General features: G+C 34.6%; 1 protein-coding gene across 4 annotated transcripts; it reads right to left on the bottom strand.

Annotated features, from left to right (window-relative positions):
• Positions 1-652: 652 nt before the first annotated feature.
• On the bottom strand, positions 653-6,280 carry LOC116214608 (SNF1-related protein kinase catalytic subunit alpha KIN10-like). Of its 4 annotated transcripts, none has more exons than XM_031549987.1 (11): positions 6,123-6,280; positions 5,596-5,792; positions 4,877-5,061; positions 4,580-4,762; positions 4,083-4,214; positions 3,672-3,857; positions 3,238-3,327; positions 3,060-3,143; positions 2,688-2,828; positions 1,929-2,165; positions 653-1,355 (listed from the first exon to the last, which is right to left on the bottom strand). In XM_031549987.1, exons 2-11 carry the CDS (start codon positions 5,780-5,782, stop codon positions 1,242-1,244), a joined length of 1,539 nt encoding a protein of 512 aa, XP_031405847.1. In that variant the 5' UTR covers positions 5,783-5,792; positions 6,123-6,280; the 3' UTR covers positions 653-1,241. The 4 variants fall into 4 exon arrangements, with proteins under 4 accessions (XP_031405847.1, XP_031405850.1, XP_031405848.1 ...); XM_031549990.1 differs by having other exon boundaries at positions 5,596-5,786; positions 6,123-6,256; XM_031549988.1 differs by having other exon boundaries at positions 6,040-6,193.
• Positions 6,281-19,114: the final 12,834 nt, after the last annotated feature.

Raw genomic sequence — 19,114 nt, 5'->3', positions numbered from 1 at the left:
TTTTCCATCAAAAATAAAATTTCCAAAAACCAAAATTATTTCCCTCACTATTACTTATAAAAAATAAATATTAATTTTCTAATTTTATTTGAATTGTTTTTATTTCTAATTTTCTAAAATTCACAAGTTTTTATAACTAACTCTTTTGTATAATATTCTCTTTTATTTTATCATATATTTTCACTAAATTAAATGTATTAGTATTTTATCATATATTTTTACTAAATTCAATGTGTTAGTATGCGTTTATATCCCAAGTTGATTGCTTGAAAATTCTGTTAGGAATAGCTATACATTTTAATTTTATACACAAATTTTATGATTATAAGTTAATGTAATATTTATAAAAACAAAACAATCTAAAATAATATTGTTTTAAAAATTTTAAAGTGAATTAATCTAGTTGGCAATATAATTCTCCAAAAGTCCAACAAGATCAAGCTGTCGAACCCTACCTAGCTTGCAGAACAACCCTACAGGGGGAACATACCCGAGCCACGAGCGTCAATTTGGCTCAACATCAAGTCGCGGGTTTATAGTTCAAGTCTAACCAGCTGAAACTCAGCATGGGAACAGGTCTAGGCGGAATCAACCAGCAGAGGTAGCACATGACGTCTCCAGTACTTTTCCAAATCATAGCAGACCAACTACGAAACATAAACTTGTTCACATCCCGGCATTCGCCCACAGAAAGCTGAAAGAGACTACATCTTTCCAGTACGAAACATAATATACTAATCTTCCCAGTAAAATTTCGAAGGATGGATATCAAGGAAGAGAAATAATATAAGGTAACCAATATCTACTGCTTACACGACATCATTTTGGAAAAAGGTAGTAGAAAAGTGGACACTACTAGGCTGTTTTGCTGTGAAGACAAGAATGAATTACCCGTGAGGTCAGCTGCTTGCACCATAATTAGTGAGACAGACACTTCCCTCTCCAGCTCCGTAGGCTCTAAGCGCCCAAAAGGCCGATGACGTATCCGAACCCAACATTGATTCCCAGAAAGAGTCGGGACAATCCGTTACCACGATTTTGAACCCCAATGAAGATTACCCATAAAAAAACCAGGGACAGAGGAGATTTAAGAAAGACAAAATAAAGAGAAGATGAAGAGACAAGTTATATACACCTCCCTTTTGATCTTTTTAATTTATTCACAGGCATCACACAGAACTTCCTCTGGGAAGACTTTCTCTTGAGCTTAGCCCTTCTCATAGATAACGTCGTCTTCTTCTTTAGAGGACCCGTAGCTGGGCCAGGAAAGCAGCGCAGAGGTCCAAGAAGAGGAACTGTGGACCCTGAACCCTCTGCAGATCCAGCAGATACTTCTCTTCGGTTGTCTTGTACAGCTGGGTAGCCCACACAACCAGCAAAAATTTCAGCCCGAGTAAAACGACCCACATAAATTTAAGCACTGTAAGGGTTGAATCATATTATTGCATTTTTTACCCAGAAAACAGTTATTCACACTCTGCCCTCGATTCTTGCAAGAAATAACTGAGTTCATTCCGATTCAATTAAATTCAGCTGTAAGTGAAACACCATGTACAATATATGCATGAAAGGAAGTAACATTTAGTTGTATTGAATAGTGTTGCTCTGATCATGTGAAACTAAATATTCCCTACTTACCTTTATCATAGGGCTAACTCGAATGAGACTGGATTAAACTTAACATTGTCGATTCTGGTATATATTGGATTTTTTTTTGGCCACAATATATGCTGGATTGAGTTAACACAAATTGCATGATTTCGATCAGGTTCAAAATTCAAATCAATTGTGGCAAAGTGTTGATCTCATACGTCAGATAATGATACAATTCAATTAAATTGCATTAATCCACCATGCTAAAAATTCTAGATGGGTTATAGATTTACTTATTCAGCTGGAAAAGAAAAGAAAATCATAATGGAATATACCTGCACTTCGAACTTAACCACATTTCTCGACTTCGATGCATCACTCTCAATGATCGTGGATTCATCGCCAAAGTAGTGATTACCGTGAACGGCATCATTGACCATGCCCTCATGACCAGCAAGGCCAGGATTCCACATGCACTTCATGTTGTAATGCCCAATCTTTTTCCACCCCACATTCAGCTCTTGCAGAGCCTTCAGGACTTCAGTCATTATTTCCCGAGGATGTGCCCGAGACTGTAATGTAAATGCGAGAAAACAAAACAAGGTAATCATATAAGCACGGAAAACAAAATACAGAACACAAAAAAACAAAAAGGGAGGAAAGAAAAGTGCAGGCAAGCTAATACAAACCAACAGTCCCAGAATAAATGAACTAACAACATATTTGATATTTACAAAAACAATGAAGTAGCAATAGAATAGCCAGGCATGGAAACAGAATTCTGATGCTTAATCTATAGGAAAGGAACAGACCCTTTTTTTTATTTTCTTCCTTTGGTGGAAAAGGAATAGACATAAAACAAGTAGAAATAGAGTCTGGAAGACCAGCGTAGGAGAGCAATAGTCCAACAAAACAAATGGAGTACTTTCTCTTCCAAAAGTCATCATACACAATACCGGCACCAAAAAATTTTTCATAGCATGCTGAACCAATATTTTTTTGGACAAACATGAAAAATTCAGCAAATTTAAGAAGATTCTCATCAAGTTGTTCTTTCTATGCACTAGAAGAAATGAAACTGAACAAAATCTAACCTGGAGACCAAGTGCCCATTTCTTCTCAGCACCAAAATATGCCGCTGCTTTTCCTTGATAGTCCATGTACCCTGTAAGGCCTGGGTATCGATATGAAGCTGCTGGAGAAGTCATCTCATTTTGATGGCCTCGATTGTATTCCTAGGCAAGATGACTCAGCATGAGTATGTTATTGCCACTCTACTTTATATACAACATAAGACAGTAATATATGGCCTTGAAACACTTGCATGTATCATAAATTTATACACTAAGGCATCCATCACTTATAGGACATTCTGAAGAATCTGTTGGACGTAAGTTTCGATCATTATTGGCCTAATCTTTTATCTTATCGTTAGACCACAGCGTAAGAGGGTAGACAGTGAATACCATGGATTCCCTGAACTCTGCTCCAAGATAACCACTTGAAACACGGAATCGGTTGTCCAACAACAGGTAATATGCCACGGTAGCCTGAAATATGGTGAAATTAACACATTTCTTTCCTTCTCAAGGAAGGGAAAAAGGTAAATACGTTGCACAAAAAAGGGCTTGAGAGTACACCAACCTCATTTTGAATTCTATTGCTAAGTGATTCGATCAGCTGATTGCGGTCAAAACCCCTCTTAACCACTTCTTGTAATATTTCCTCATCAATCTGGAAAAATGCATAGCAAGAGTGAAGTCATTAAAGTCTGCTATATTAACAATATAAGTAGACATGATTTTCCAAATTTTGTTAAAACTCAAACATCACACAAACTATACCACTGTTATAAGGAACAATATTGAAGTTTTCATATCTCTATTCTTGCAAGACAAATAAAGAGAAATTGTTGGTTCACTCTTCAGAAAGACATATATGATCCAACACATCCTCTAAAAATAATAGAAAACATTTTTTTTTCTCTCCTTTATTTCCTGTTGTTCTTAACAAGTGAAAATAATAGAATGTTTGAGAAACTCCTAGCTCTCCCACACCAAAGAACAAGACTGCCAGACCTTCTTTGCTTGTTGCATTGTATCTGGCGGTGGAACTGCCAGATAACGTGGTAGATGAGCTTGGAACCATGGGTGCTGACGAATTTCAGGAATTGTGATTCGTTTCATCGGGTCAACTATAAGCATCCTAGGGATCAAATCTCTGGAACCCGGTGATAAGTGACTGGGAAGAGTATATATTCCACACTGGTCACAAGAGATGGTTAGAAACAGCAATATTAGCTATTGGCCAAACCTGCAAATACTGATTTATTTTTTACACAAATTAGGTCTAGCGAAAGCACAAAGAGAAAACTGTTTTATGTTCATAACAATTTATCTGTTTATAATATAAATAGCAGTTACGCTTAGTAAGAGAAAATATTAACTTTTGAAGAACTTTGAACTTGTTTCCAGGAGAAAAACCAGTACCTTTATCTTCTTGAAGAGATTGGGGATGTTTTCATCATCAAAAGGCAGAGTGCCACAGAGAAGAGCATACAGGATCACCCCACAACTCCAAACATCTACCTCTGGACCCGCATACAACTTTCCAGATATAACCTGTAAATGAAAGCCATAATTAAAAGGACTACCGATTAAGACAACAATATCCACTTTAAATTTTTAGAATTAACAAAAAATTGTGAACACAAAAGGAACAGCGACCTCAGCCAAAACGAAAAACAAATATAGTATTGGAAAATATTTCAGCACTCCAATTTATTGCAAGGTAAATGCCATTTGATATCATGCATTTGCCAGTTCTCAGTTTTTATAAAAGAAAAAACTAATTTCCAGTTTTCTTCAAGAATTTATCTGAAATGCGATCTGAACACATTTTCATCAAATTGTTTGTATTTTCCAAGAATAAAAAATGAAAACAAGAGTGTCATTCAAAAGTATAGATTATGAGTGCAATTCTCTACCTCAGGCGCAGCATAGTTTGGACTCCCACAACTAGTCTTAAGAAAATGACCATCCCGCATAATATTGCTCAGCCCAAAATCGGCAATCTTCACATTGCACTTTGAATCCAACAACAAATTCTCCGGCTTCAAATCTCTATGAACCACCATATTGCGATGGCAATACTCCACACCAGATATTATCTACCCAAAAAAAAAAGAAAAAAACAGAGTTGACACAAAAAACTCATCCAAAAGATTCAAAATATGGCAGGAAGGTGAAAGTCTGATTGATGGTAATCAAAAGGGAATCCATACCTGCTGAAAGAATTTACGAGCTTCATCTTCCTGCAGCCTACCCTTCTCAACAATATAATCAAAGAGCTCACCGGACTTCACATATTCCATCACAACATAGATATCCGAAGGCGTCTCTATGACTTCATAAAGTCGTATGATATGGGGGTGCATAAAAAGTCTTAGAATCTTAATTTCTCGTCTAACTGCAATGAAAGGGGGGGAAATGGGACAACAAATCAATCAACCTTCCAATCAAGATGCAATCAGACTCTTAAAACACAAATTTTAACGCATTAGACTTTGAGCTATCAACAAAGGATTTCTAACTCTAAGTTCAAATAGCTCCTCATATCAAACACTGTGCAAAAACTATGAGGTCCAGAAAATACAACAACAATGGCCTTCCAGAATTGGACAGACAGCGAATCACAAGACTTGACGGAGAATTGCCAAGAAAGTCAGGCATCTACACAAAATTGATCGGCTAAGATGGAAGAACCTTCTGACCTATTTATTTGAATAAGGTAGCTGCATGCTAAATAGCTTATAATCGAGATACTACACGAACATAATACGGATCAAGAGAACGACTAGTTAAAACCATCTCTTCCTGAACTCAAGTCCATGGAAGTAATGCTAAACATAACATCATCATCAATCAAAAGTCAAATTTTACATCCCAAAAACCCAGCTGAAGCAAAACCAAAGGCCGAGAACTGTTTGGAGCACAAGCTCACCCTTTTCCTCCATCTCCATGTTCTTTATCTTGCGCCGGTTGAGGATCTTGATCGCGACCTTGTGCCCGGTCAACACATGCTCCGCTACCTTCACTTTACCGAAAGAGCCAATACCAAGGGTCTTCCCCAGCTTGTAGTTCGGCAAGTAAATGTCAGCATGGCTGCTCCCCCGATTCGATGCATCCATTTCCCTAATCCTTCAAAGGGAAAAAAAAATGGCACTCAGACCAAATCCCTACAGCCCCACTTCCTAATTCCATTTCAATAAGCGATTACAGAAAAAGGGGTTCCCCAATTCAACCAATTGACGCAGCCAACAATGCCGTGAACCCCAAAACTGAGAGAAGAATAACGAAATTAAGGAACCCTTCAGCTCAATCTCCGGATGAATTCCAATAGCCGAGAAAGCTCGTAGCTTGGATCTCCAGATTTCAAGCAACTTACTCCTAAGAGTTGCAGAGCCCAATCACGTACACCAATGCACGGATTGAAAGACAGAAGGAGCTCGGAAGCGAGAGCAAACTCACCGATAAGAGAGAGCGAGAGAGACGAAGAGATAAAAGGGGGATTTGGGGGAAGAGAAGAAGAATCCTTCGAGTTGCAGATTCGATTAAGAGGACGACGAGGAAGCCTATTGTGCCCCTTTCAATGCAAATTCCAGAAATGCCCCTACGTATTTTGCATAACTACTCCTCTGCCCTCGCTTATTCTTTGGGGTGGCTATGATTTGATGAGGGGTACTTTCGGAATACCATGAAAATGAAGACGAGAGGACGTGGGCCGGGAGGAGAATCTGGGAGACATTTTTCCTTAAACGACATGGAAACCTATTAAATGCAATCATGGGTATTTAGAACAATCAACATTCCAAATTAATCCCGTTTAAGGACTTTAATGACGAAGTATTTTTTTTCTCTTGTTCGGGCAATCGGGCTGCATCTGAGGCAGCATTGCACGCATCTCAACTAACTCACCTGCCCGGGCGAGTCAAAAGCATTTTAAGGATCAATTCGTGCTACGTGCCCAAATTTGAATTTCAAGAAATGTCTATGGATTTAAGAGCCCATTTGGTTTGATAGTTTGATTTTAGAATCATGATTTTGATTTTAACTATATCCACTACACAACAAAAACACACGTTTCCCAAGTCAAATTTATAATACCATCTCATTTGTCCTTTTCCACAATCAAAATCAAAGTTACTTTAACTCTGAAACCAACTACACTTTCTAAAGGTCCTTAGAAGAAATCTTTTTTATTTTTCCTTTGAATTTGGCCAAAATAATGCACAAAGTAAGTTGTGCGTTATTTGTGGCAATTACAATCATGAAAATTAAGATTCGAAATTTATATAATTTCTTTGCATTAAGCTTTCTTTCACCGATGCTGCATTTCCATCTGCATTAAATTTGAAATATCTAGAAGATTTGTGGCACAATCCAAAATTATATTGTTATCCTAGTAATTAGAACGAGATAATAATCGTTCTGATTGCAGTTATAATCAAAATGACAGCAAAGCGAAATTGAATGATATAAAAATTAAAACCAAGGCGATTCGGAAATAACACAATGATTCTTTTACTACGGTATTGCACAGTTGTGATACGTCAAATTAAATATTAACTGATATCATTTTAAATACATTAAAAAATCCGGTCCCTATTATGTTACGTGATAACTTTTTATTCTTACGAGGCTTATACTTTTGTATAACTATTAGCGATCTCTAGAGTAGTGTGGTGGTCAGTGGGAAGATTGCTTGAAAACATCAATTTGGCCGCTCAAGGTCGTCTGTAGACTACAAAGGTAATTGACGACCCCGCGAAACCAATGGTGGCAGACGGCGAGGCTCCCTTTAATCCAAATCGAGATTTGGGATCCCGAATGGATAGCCTTTCACCGTGAACATAGGCAATACTAGAGATTGTGGGAGGCCTAATAGGCCTTGGAGGGCTAATAGTCTTTTAGAGCAATGGAGGGCTTAACGACCCGCCCCATCACAACAGCCCATAAACTTAAAGGGCTCAGGCAACTACGACTAGACATATAGGAATGAAGGCAAATGGTGATGGCCTCATTATCTCGAATGTGAGATACCAGATAACTCTGTCGAGGATTGTAAAAGTGATGAATGTCTAATCTCTCTACCTCACAGTATCAAATTTGACATTCATCTCCTTGGTAATTTGTTCATGTTTGTGTAACTTTAAAGATACAAGATTGCCCAAGTTGATTAATTGTTGATATCGGCCGGGAAAGGCATTTCTCGTTTGAGATTTCATAGGGTGACTCCCCGCAACATAAGGAAGCCGTATGTAAAACTCATTTTATGCAATTTGAAAGTTATACTCGATTCAAATTCCTGCAACTATGACAAATAGTCACCTTTAAAAGCTTGAATCTTCAACATTGTCTCTTCTTCTTTTGAACTCCCATTTTTTTTTTTATAATTTGTAATACGTTTTATAAGGTTTCTATACAAACCAAAATTTAGCAAAATGCATATACATAGAAGGAGAACTGACCCCCCCAAATTTGGCCCAAAAAATAATTTTGACTTCAAAAGATGTCAATCTCATAATTTTGTATCGAAAAATTGAGTGATACAATTGAAGGGATCAAAATTTAATGGTGGAACAATATTAAGTAAATTAAAGATTTGGGATCCAAAATTGAAACTTCATTTTGGATAAAATGATATAAATAGTGTATTGGATGAAATTGGAAGGGAAAAACTAATAAAGCACAAAAGCATGTAACTGATGAAAAGTTTGAAAAAAGATTAAAAGAAAATAATCACGGGTGATTCTAGAATGGAATGTGATCCATGCTGGAACATTACTCTCAACCATTAGATCTCATCAACTTTTATTCTCATGCGTCCATCATTTACATATTTTGCCCCTGGTATTTCTAGTTCTTCATATTAATTAACAATTTTCACTCACAATACTATCACCATTCTCGAATCTTCTTGCCATATGTACCGATTTCCGCGACATCCAATATATCCTGATCTATGTACCAATCACAGTATGACACATCACTCATGACTAAACCGACCTAACAAACCGATTTATTAAACCGGTTCAAAAAATTAAATCACAGAAAAAAAAAACAAAAATTAAAAAGAAAATACAGCTGCACTCACAAGGAAGGGAAGGGGAGGTGACAGCACCCGTGGCGTCGACCACCTCCCCTGATGTCGCCGGCAACCATGACTGGGAGGTGGTGGCCAACGTCAGGGCCACCACCTCTCGAATCTCCCCGACTTTCTTTTTGCGGAAGAGAGAGAGAGGGGCCGCGAAGAGAAAGAGAGAGGGGGAGATCCGAGAGGTGCTAACCTCGACTTCTGCTACCACGGTTATCGGTGACCAGGTCTGAGGGGGAGGTGAACGGCGCCGGGGGTGTCACCACTACCCCATTCCTTCCTCGCGAGTGGCAGAGCAACTCTTTTTTTTTTTCATTTTTTGTAAGTAATAGATATTTTATCTACTAATTATATTATAATTGTGCAATTTCAATTTTTCTTGAAAGTTGCTCATCATTTCTTTTTTTTAAGACTAAGTATATATTTAATAAGTATTTTACTTTAAAATTTGGTCTGACACATGGAACCTCGAACTTTGTTATTATTTTTATTATGTTATAAAAAATTTATTCTTCATATTTACAATTATTTATTTTAAAATTATTCTAAAAGTATATTTTATAGTTATTTTTAAGTACTTATTTTATTTATTTACAGATTTTTATTTTGTTAATTTTTTATTTCATAGTTTTAAAAATCAAAATTTTAATCATATTATAATTTTTATTTGTAAGATAACTTTATCTTGGATTTTTTTTATTTTAGATGGTTGTTTTAGTTTATAAAAAATAACTTTATTTTCACTTTTAATTTATCGTATTTTGCAATTATTATTTCATTTTAACATTATTAGCATTATTTATTTGAACTTTAGTTTAAATATTTATTTTCAATTACGAGTTATTAAATCAATGAAGTCAATTATATAAATATCTTATTTGTTAAGACGAAGAAAAATAATATGACTTTATACAAGACACATTAGTTAGAATGAGTATCACAGTTGATCCATGCTAACTTATATCGGCGTATTATTTTTCTACCGAACATGTTAGTTGAAGGGATTAACCGTTTAAAGAGGGACCAATGTTTAAAGCGTACGAATTGATGATGTAATGATCATATCAATTCGAACCAACTTAACAAGTACTTCGGCCAATATAATGAAAAAAGAATAACACCCTCAGAATGACGACATGTATATAATGACTAAAGATAAGTTCTTTTTGTTGCGAGAACAAATATTAAATTGACAGGGTGCATCATTAATGGACACCGTGACCTTGGAAGTCAAGGTCGCCACTTTAATGCCCCAACCTCGTATCAGTCGGGATCTCTCACTTCTCTATTTCTTTCTCCTCCAAGTCCAACTCCTGTGCAATATAGGATATTTTTTCCAAATTTATTTTATATTATAATAGCATAATCTATTACAATACTAATTAATCTTTTATTATGAAAGTCACGAATATTTAGTTGCTTGCAGGATAAAATGAAATAACGGATCACATTAACTTTACTAATGGAAACTCATGCATAGCGCAGATATTCTTCAAGTTATATTTATTTAAATATTTTTAATTTTAAATTAATTTATATTTATTATAATTACAAAAGATCACATTTATATAATTTTATTTTCCATATATTTATTGTTAGATGTTTATTTGGTTTTATAAATAATCAACTTTATTTTCAGCTTATTTTTTTATTTTACAATTTACAATAATTTTTTAGGTTCAAAATTGAATGTAGAAAGAATAGCTATTTTTCCACATCCATTTACACATACTTTAGAACAGTTCATGCCAATACTTTTAATTAGAGGATCATGTTTCAAAAGAGCTATGCTTTAGAACTACGTCATTATTAATAATATATAGTTCAAACTTATTGGTGTTACATACCCCGCTTTTGCGTTGTTTAGTTTTCAATTACTTGCGTGCTGCCAGTTTTCCACTGAAAAAACAATCTACTCCATATAATGGTTGGTTGTAATTTGTTTTGCCATTCGCTCAAACCAACTTTTTGTGAAGAAGCTAATATAATTCATTTTATTATTTATTATTCTCCTTTATCTTTTGAAGAGCAATATAAAACAATAACATTGTTTTCCTGAACAATTACTTGTTTATGCCATAGCAAAATCATTATTATTCTACTTCAGTTTCTAAGTGTGATGCAAAATGATAACATTGCTTCCTGAATAACATAAAATTTTAGGTTTAGAAATTAGTTCTAAGTAGAATTGTAATTGTGAAATCCGGCAATTTCTATTCGAATATAACTAATCATATACGCGTTATGTATTCTATATGTATATATGTCCATGCATAGCTGCTGGTTGACACCATGGGCTTATATAGATGTTCATATATATATATATATATATACATATAACTATAATGTAGGTGGCTTGAAACGGAAAAAAAAAGGCTAATGGGATGATATGCTAGTGTAGGCTTGGATTTTTTTTTTTTTGCTAACCCGAGGTATCCAGGCTTCGCCCGACTAATCTCCCAGGCTCCGTGAACCCCGGCGGTGCACGGAGCGGGTAATTAAGCCAAAGGCGCTCTGGTGGCCCCAAGAGGATTCGAACCCGAGTCTCGGTGCAAACTTGGGTGCACATTAACCATTAGGCCAAACCCCTTGGAGTTGTGTAAGCTTGGAATTAGTAAGCCCACAAGGCCTCCAATGTTCCCTTAGCCCATAATACTTTATGTTTAATTAATTTTTAATTATTTCCTTCTTGAAACGTCCCACCGTCTCTTTCATTGCTTTTTGCTTCACTTTGGGTTTTAATTTTGGGGTTGTGTTCTTCGAGCAAATAGAAGCAAAAGAACAAGGGGTGAGAGAGAGAGACTTGGGTGCACATTAACCACTAGGCCAAACCCCTTGGAGTTGTGTAAGCTTGGAATTAGTAAGCCCACAAGGCCTCCAATGTTCCCTTAGCCCATAATACTTTATGTTTAATTAATTTTTAATTATTTCCTTCTTGAAACTTCCCACCGTCTCTTTCATTGCTTTTTGCTTCACTTTGGGTTTTAATTTTGGGGTTGTGTTCTTCGAGCAAATAGAAGCAAAAGAACAAGGGAGAGAGATAGAGAGAGAGAGAGAGAGAGATAGAGAGATAGAGATCGAGAGAGAGCTAGAGAGAGAGAGATAGAGAGAGAGAGCCGAGAGTCTCTCGAGCCGATCTCTCTCTCTCTCTCGAGAGATCTTCTCTCCCCCCGGAAGATGAGAGAAGAAGGGAAGATGAGAGATGCAGGACGAGAGAGAGAATCGGGATGGAGCTCACCCGAAGGCTATACTCATGATTGATAGGAGTTGAGGACATCGATTGTGCACCCTCGAGGTCAAGTTTGGAGAAATATTTTTAGGTATTCGGTGAGTACTTCATTCCACATATATATATAATATATATATATATATATATATACGTGTGTGTATTATGTGAGTACTTTATTCCCTTGTAAAATGATGTATTATAATTATATAAATTATTTAAGAAGAATATTGTGATAGTTAGATTAAAGAAACAGTCTTGCTATGTTGTGTGAAAGTATTTGAGAGATATTGCCTTTTATGTTTCACTTTGACTTGAGATATGCAATGTGATTGTATATGTTGATTGTGAATGCTGACTGTGATGATAACTTGATGCCATGCTAGAAGTGTTGAGAATTGCTCTACATTGAGAGGTGCAATTAAATGTTGGTCAGCTTATTTGATCTGCGAATTAAATAGTTGGTTGTCTTGCTAAAAATTTTGATAATCTTCATCATGATTGCTTTCGAGATACATATTAGAATATTCTACAAGAGTTGGGCTCATATCTTCTGATTTATTATAGTGGTTTAGTAGAAGCTTGGTCTAGTTGGAAAAGTCAGTTTAAAGGAGATATGGGGACCTAAGGATGTTATAACCCTTAATGCTTTAACTTTTATAGCTCCTCAAATAAATTTCGAGGACGAAATTTTTTTTAGTGGGAGAGATTGTGAAATCTAGCAATTTCGATTCAAATATAACTAATCATATATGCGATATGTATTCTATATGTATATATGTCTATACATAGTTGCTGGTTGACACCATGGGCTAATATAGATGTTGATATATATATATATATATATATATATATATGTACATATAACTATAATGTAGGTGGCTGGAAACGGAAAAAAAAATGCTAATGGGCTGATATGCTGGTGTAGGCTTGGAATTAGTAAGCTTACAAGGCCTCCAATATTCTCTTAGCCCATAATACTTTATGTTTAATTAATTTTTAATTATCTCCTTCGTGAAGCTTCTCACATTCTCTTTCATTGCTTTTTGCTTCACTTTGGGTTTTAATTTTGGGGCTGTGTTCTTTGAGCAAATAGAAACAGAAGAACAGGGGGCGAGAGAGAGAGAGAGAGAGAGAGAGAGAGAGAGAGACGGTTCAAGAGAGAAAGTGACAGAGAGCTCAAGAAGGAGCCGGTGGAAGAAGAAGAAGAGAAGAAGAAGAAGAAGAAGGGAAGAGAAGAGATGCAGGGAGAGAGAGAGAGAATCGGGATGGAGCTCACCCGAAGGCTATACTCATGATTGATAAGAGTTGAGGGCATCGATTGTGCACTTTCAAGGTCAAGTTTGGAGAAATATTTTTGGGTATTGGGTGAATACTTCATTCCACCGTGAAATTATATATATATATATATATATACACAAACGTGTGTGTGTTATGTGAGTACTTTATTCCCTTGTAAAATAATGTATTATAGTTATATAAATTATTTAAGAAAAATATTGTGATGGTTAAATTAAGGAAACAGTCTTGCTATGTTATGTGAGAGTATTTGAGAGATATTGCCTTTTATGTTTCACTTTGACTTGAGATATGCAATGTGATGTTGATTGTGTATGAGATATGTAATGATAATGTGATTCCATTGTAATGTGATTAAAATTGTGCCTGTGTATACTGAGATTATTGACTATAGCCATGGGATCGCTGGACCCGACGGATTATAAAATGGACCGGATCGGTCGCTTGACTCGACGGAATATAAATAAAGGCCTGATTGGTCGCTGGACTCGGTGGAATATAAATATGGGCCAGATCGGCCACTGAACCGATGGAATATAAATATGGGCCTGATCGGCCGCTGGACTCGGCGCAATAAAAAAAGGGGCCCGATTGGCCGCTCGACCCGGCGGAATATAAATTGAGGTCAACTCTTACTGCTAGAGGTTAATAGGCGGCCCTCGCTTATGGGATATGAGTATTGGGAGTTGGGAATGATATGAGTAAGATATGCGGGGTCACGATACCGTCACAACTCTGTTGCGAGGAAATGTAACCCTATAACTATATTGGTTGGTTGTATTGCATATTGTTTGTCTGGTATGTTTGTTGGAGATGTGATCATTATTGAGATAGTTGGGGATGTGATGATTGTTGAGATTGTCTAAAGATGTTCAGTGCAAGTCGTGTTATTACTAAAGTTTGATCTGTTAGATAATTGTGTTGTGAGTTTCTATGGAATGCTAATGAATGGATATTTGATATTTATGTGATATTTGATATTAGAGGAATTGTTGGAAGAGTTGTGTGTATTTGTTAGTAGAATTTAAATTTAATTACTGTATTGAATATAATAATTATTAAATACCGTGTATGTGTATGGGTGAGCTAATAGTTGGATTGGATGTGATTGGATTATTTATTTGAATATTTGATTGTTTCAATTAAATATTTATTTAATAATAAGTCATTTTGCTTTGGAATATAGTGTTCACTGAGATACAGCTCACACCCCACATATATTTTTCTAGATAAGCTTCTAGCTGCGCGGAAGAACTACTTTTTGATATCGAGAATCCGCTCGGAGAACTAGGTAGGGACCTTAGTTATTTGATAGATATTCTTTTTGTATAAAATGGATTTGAAAATGTTACGACCTAAAAATTTTGTTTGGTTATATTACTGATGTGGGTGCAAAAAAGTAATCTCTCGAGAAGTATATATACATAATAGAATTTACTGGATTGGTTATATATTTTGGGAATTGATGGAAAGCAGGTTTTTATATGAACAGTTTTTTTGTGATAATGGATTGGAGGAAATATAAGGGAAACTTTGCTTAAAATTTCGGGTCGTGACAGTAATTTGTTCAGACTAACATATTTCACTGAAAAGAATAATATGATTGTTATATATTAGCCCCGACCAGTTATAATTTTCGTTCTACCTAACTTGTTTTGGAACTTTAATTTGATTATTCTTAGTCTCATGAGCGATATTTCACTTATTTCATCATATAATTTTGCTGATTAAAAACTCGAATTTTAAAAAGACTATCTAAAATAAAGTTGATAATAAATAATTTTAAAGTAAGTTCAAAATAAAAAATAATAAATTATAAAATAAAGATATGAAGTTGAAAATAAAGTTAGAATATTTTAAAAAATAAAATAAATAACTAAAATAAATAATATATACTTAAATTTATTTTTATAAAAACTAATTATAAATAATTGAAGTAAAAATTATAAAATTTTTCTAAAATATTAAAATTGTTAGGAAGAATTGTAAGATAAATACTTTAATATTGTAAATTAGATATTATTCAAATATTAATTAAGAAATAATGCTTCACTTATTCTGAAAATAATGTAAAATAAAATAAGAATTTTTGTTATAATAAAGATTTGAAAATAATATTTATCTAAGATAAGCATTATATACTGTTGGTTTATTATTTAAGAAAACTGACATAAAGTTAAAAGGCAATTTTAAAGTTGAAAAAAGCAATTTAAATAAAAAAACAGAGCAGGTATCTGCTCGAAGGACAATAGGGAGGGGGTGATTGCACCTGGCGCCGGCCACTCGCTCCATAGATGAGGTCCTTGGTTACTTCGGAGGTTGCCACTGACATCGTCTAGGCGGTGGTGGCTGGTGTCAAGGCCTCCACCACCCCCGATTTCCCCCCTCCCCTCTCTCTCTTGCTCGAGTGAGATCAGTGGCGGTGGCCCTAACACCGGCAATCATCGCCCATATGAGGTTGCTGACGGCATTTGAAGGCTCTATGAACCTTATCTGTGGGGGTGGTGGCCCATGCTGGGGGCAGCGATCCTCTCCCCTATGTTCTTTTTCTTCTTTGAAGTCTCTGTGCTTTTTTTTTTGCTTGTTCAATGGAGAACTGTATATTAACCGGTCAGTAGTTATGGACATATCATCGATACATAAACAGCCCTCCAATTTTAATTTACTTTACATATGGTCCGATGAATTTGAAACGAACTTGAAAAATCTATGGCTGAATATATTATCTTTCAAATTTGAAGGAACTAAAAAATAATAATGTTCTACCATGGAACATAATTTAGCGTCCATCCTAGAAATTTGCCAATAGTCAAAGATGTACAAGATCGCCTGCAAATTTTTTACAAGTAAAAAAGAAATATTGAAAAAATTTTAAAATGAGAAAATTATATATTTGACCCATTGATTTTACTTGTTTTATTTGCAATTTCCGATTGAAAATTATATTATTTGCAACCATTATCTACTTTTCTGATTTAGTCATTTCCTTTTCATTATTCGTTATCATCCTATACTATTGTTTGCTTTTCCATTTCCAATTTCCATTAGATTTTTTCAGGTTTTTCTAATTTAATATTATATCAGAGAGAAAATTCAACTTATAATCCTCAACTTTAGTCATTTTTTATTTCGCCCGAGTTCCCTCTTTTTCGTTTTTTATCACACCCTTAATGTTACATATTATATTATGTTATTAAAGCTATGCATTGTATGGATTTTGTAAATAAAATCTTCGTAAGAAATTAAATAAAAAAATAAGAACTGATATGCATATATAGTTTACATTCATGTACAATATTTTTATTACTATAATATACATTTTAATATGGCAGATTCAAACCTATTAGAGATGGGTATTATCAATAGGTCATGAGTAAAAGATCTACATTATATATTCAAGCCGAACAGAGCCACTAAGGTGTAAACTGTTAGTGATATGATATAGAGCCGATTTATATATTTGGATAATTCCTTTTATAACAATAAAGTTTATTATATTATTCATATATTATCTGTATTTATTAGAATAAAGTTTATAAGGTATTTTATGAATGCTTCATTCTCAAAAATTTAAGAATATGAGTGATAGAGCATGTCGGTATAAGTATCTTTTAAACTGTTCACGATCATAAGAGACTTAACTGGATATTATCTCTCCGGATAGATCGTCACATTTGTTTATATCCATGATTAGTATAGAGATACTAATGAAGATGGAGTAGTGAATCACATGCTATCTGACAACGGTTGTCAGGCAAACACATGGATGCTTATGTGATAAGTGGATTGAATGTGATGTGCAGATATTGTTCCCATGATATTTTTACTATTGTCAATGAACATTATTAGACTATACTGTTGTGTGCAGTCCTTAGGCTCTAGATGGCACGACTATCTCATATATAGGTGATTAGGATTTGCTACTGCTTATATGCTTGTGCTCTACATGGGTATTCGGCATGTGTAATCCTAGATAGTTATATATGGATACAAGTAACTGATCAAGACGAGATTTACTAACTTGAGTAAGCAAGGAGAGGATCCTATGGATATGAGTTCGATTATGGATCAAGTATTCCTTGGCCAAGGTAGTTGATCTTAAATAGCAAAGAGTGTCTGTTTTAAGTTATAAAATAGAAATCAGAGATTCTATATAATCGGCCATAGAGTTTAACATTTACCATGACTCTGACTAGATCTTGATTATGTAGTAAAGGGACAAACATACATATAATGTATATTCATTGGTTCATCAGAGCATTTAATTCTACATTAGTCAATGTTAGAAATAACATAATATGCTGTTACGTGTCACTCATAACCTCTGGGAGCCGAAGGGCATTTTGGAAATTGTGTTTTTGGCTTCCAAAAGAGTTTCCGGTAATGTCAAAGAGTAGATGCTATAACCCCATTGCCTCTTAGTGATGAACATAGTAAGTCACACATGATAGGACATGTAAAAGACAAGATCGAACCGATTCTAATTAAGGCAATTAATTGGAGATCGATTATTGGATACGACTTGTAATGTGGTTGCAGGGGCACTAGCACATCCTGAAGTCAATACTTATTCATGGGCGAGTTCCTCATGAAGAAATACGAGAATTTTTCTATTTGAAAAGTTGCCTAACATAGAATATATATAAGTGGAAACTATAATCAATGACATTATGGTCTTTCACTTATATGGCTAGTGGAGCAAGTTATTATATAACTTATACCACAAGGACTTAATAGTAATTAAATAATTAATGAAGATTAATTATTAGTTATTGGGCAAAAAAATACTTCCCTCCCCTAAGGTTTTGCACAATGACACTCCGCCACATTTTAATCAAAATAGACAATCCACCCCGTTAAATTTGTTGACTTAATAAGATACCTTTCTGTTGACCACTGATCTTTATTTTCTTTTCACTTTCATCCTTGATCTTCAACACCACACTGGTTATTCAATTTGGTTATAGTGTTTGAATTTTCAACAAACTTATTAATGTGTAATATTTTTAAAAATAGAAAAAAAAATATTTTGAAATAAAAAGAGAAGAGAACAACTCGTCAATAAACATTGGAACTCTCAACGATCTAAAGTAAAAGTGTCTATCATCATAAATATAAAGCAGAAGTATCCGACGACCAAACATACACTCCTTGGGATTAATATCCAAAATAACTACATTCGACACTGAGTGATCATGCCCATACCTAATACTCATGTTTTGCAGTAAATGCCACCAATACTCTCATGAAACTACGACCGAATATTTTCATGATTTATAACATTGGCTCATTACTGAGGTTTTAGAGGTCATAATTTAAGATGTCAATGTTATAAGTATAGCTTTACTAATGGCAAATACTCCACCATAGTTAATCGAAGACCTTAGTGATCATAAATGATATTGAACATAGTAGTTACAAGCATTTTTTTAATGTATTTTCTTATTTTTAAAATTTTTTCATCCATAAAAAGTTTGCATGTTAACAGATTTATTGATGATTTAAATAATATGGCCCGAACTTGGACTAGCGGTATCACCTTGAAACAATATTGAAAAATAGTGTGAATTAGGACAAAATTGAAAAATAAGCCAAAAATTAAGGACCATAATAATTTTTTTTTCAATTAGGTTAACATGGACAATGGGGTGGATTATCAATTTTATTATTAAGGACGAGAGTAGAGTGTCTATTTTGATCAAGATTGTGTTGGAGTGTCATTAGGCATAACCTCAAGGGTGTGAAATATATTTTACCCTTAATTATTTTTAGTCCTTAGGGTTATCCAAGAGTTTATATAAAGGATATAGTCATCTTGCTTTAAACCTAATTGAGAAATCA

Source organism: Punica granatum, chromosome 7 (assembly GCF_007655135.1).
Source record: "Punica granatum isolate Tunisia-2019 chromosome 7, ASM765513v2, whole genome shotgun sequence".
NCBI classification, from domain to species: Eukaryota; Viridiplantae; Streptophyta; class Magnoliopsida; order Myrtales; family Lythraceae; genus Punica; species Punica granatum.
The sequence above is the reverse complement of the archived record's forward strand: the minus strand, read 5'-3'. Positions and strand labels throughout refer to the sequence as shown.

Coding starts and splice junctions, on each gene's coding strand:
- LOC116214608 (XM_031549987.1), bottom strand. CDS start 5,782: ATGGATGCATCGAATCGGGGGAGCAGCCATGCTGACATTTACTTGCCG. Junction 3,328..3,671: donor CAATGCAACAAGCAAAGAAG/GTCTGGCAGTCT, acceptor GCATTTTTCCAG/ATTGATGAGGAAATATTACA. Junction 2,166..2,687: donor AATGGGCACTTGGTCTCCAG/GTTAGATTTTGT, acceptor TTTACATTACAG/TCTCGGGCACATCCTCGGGA.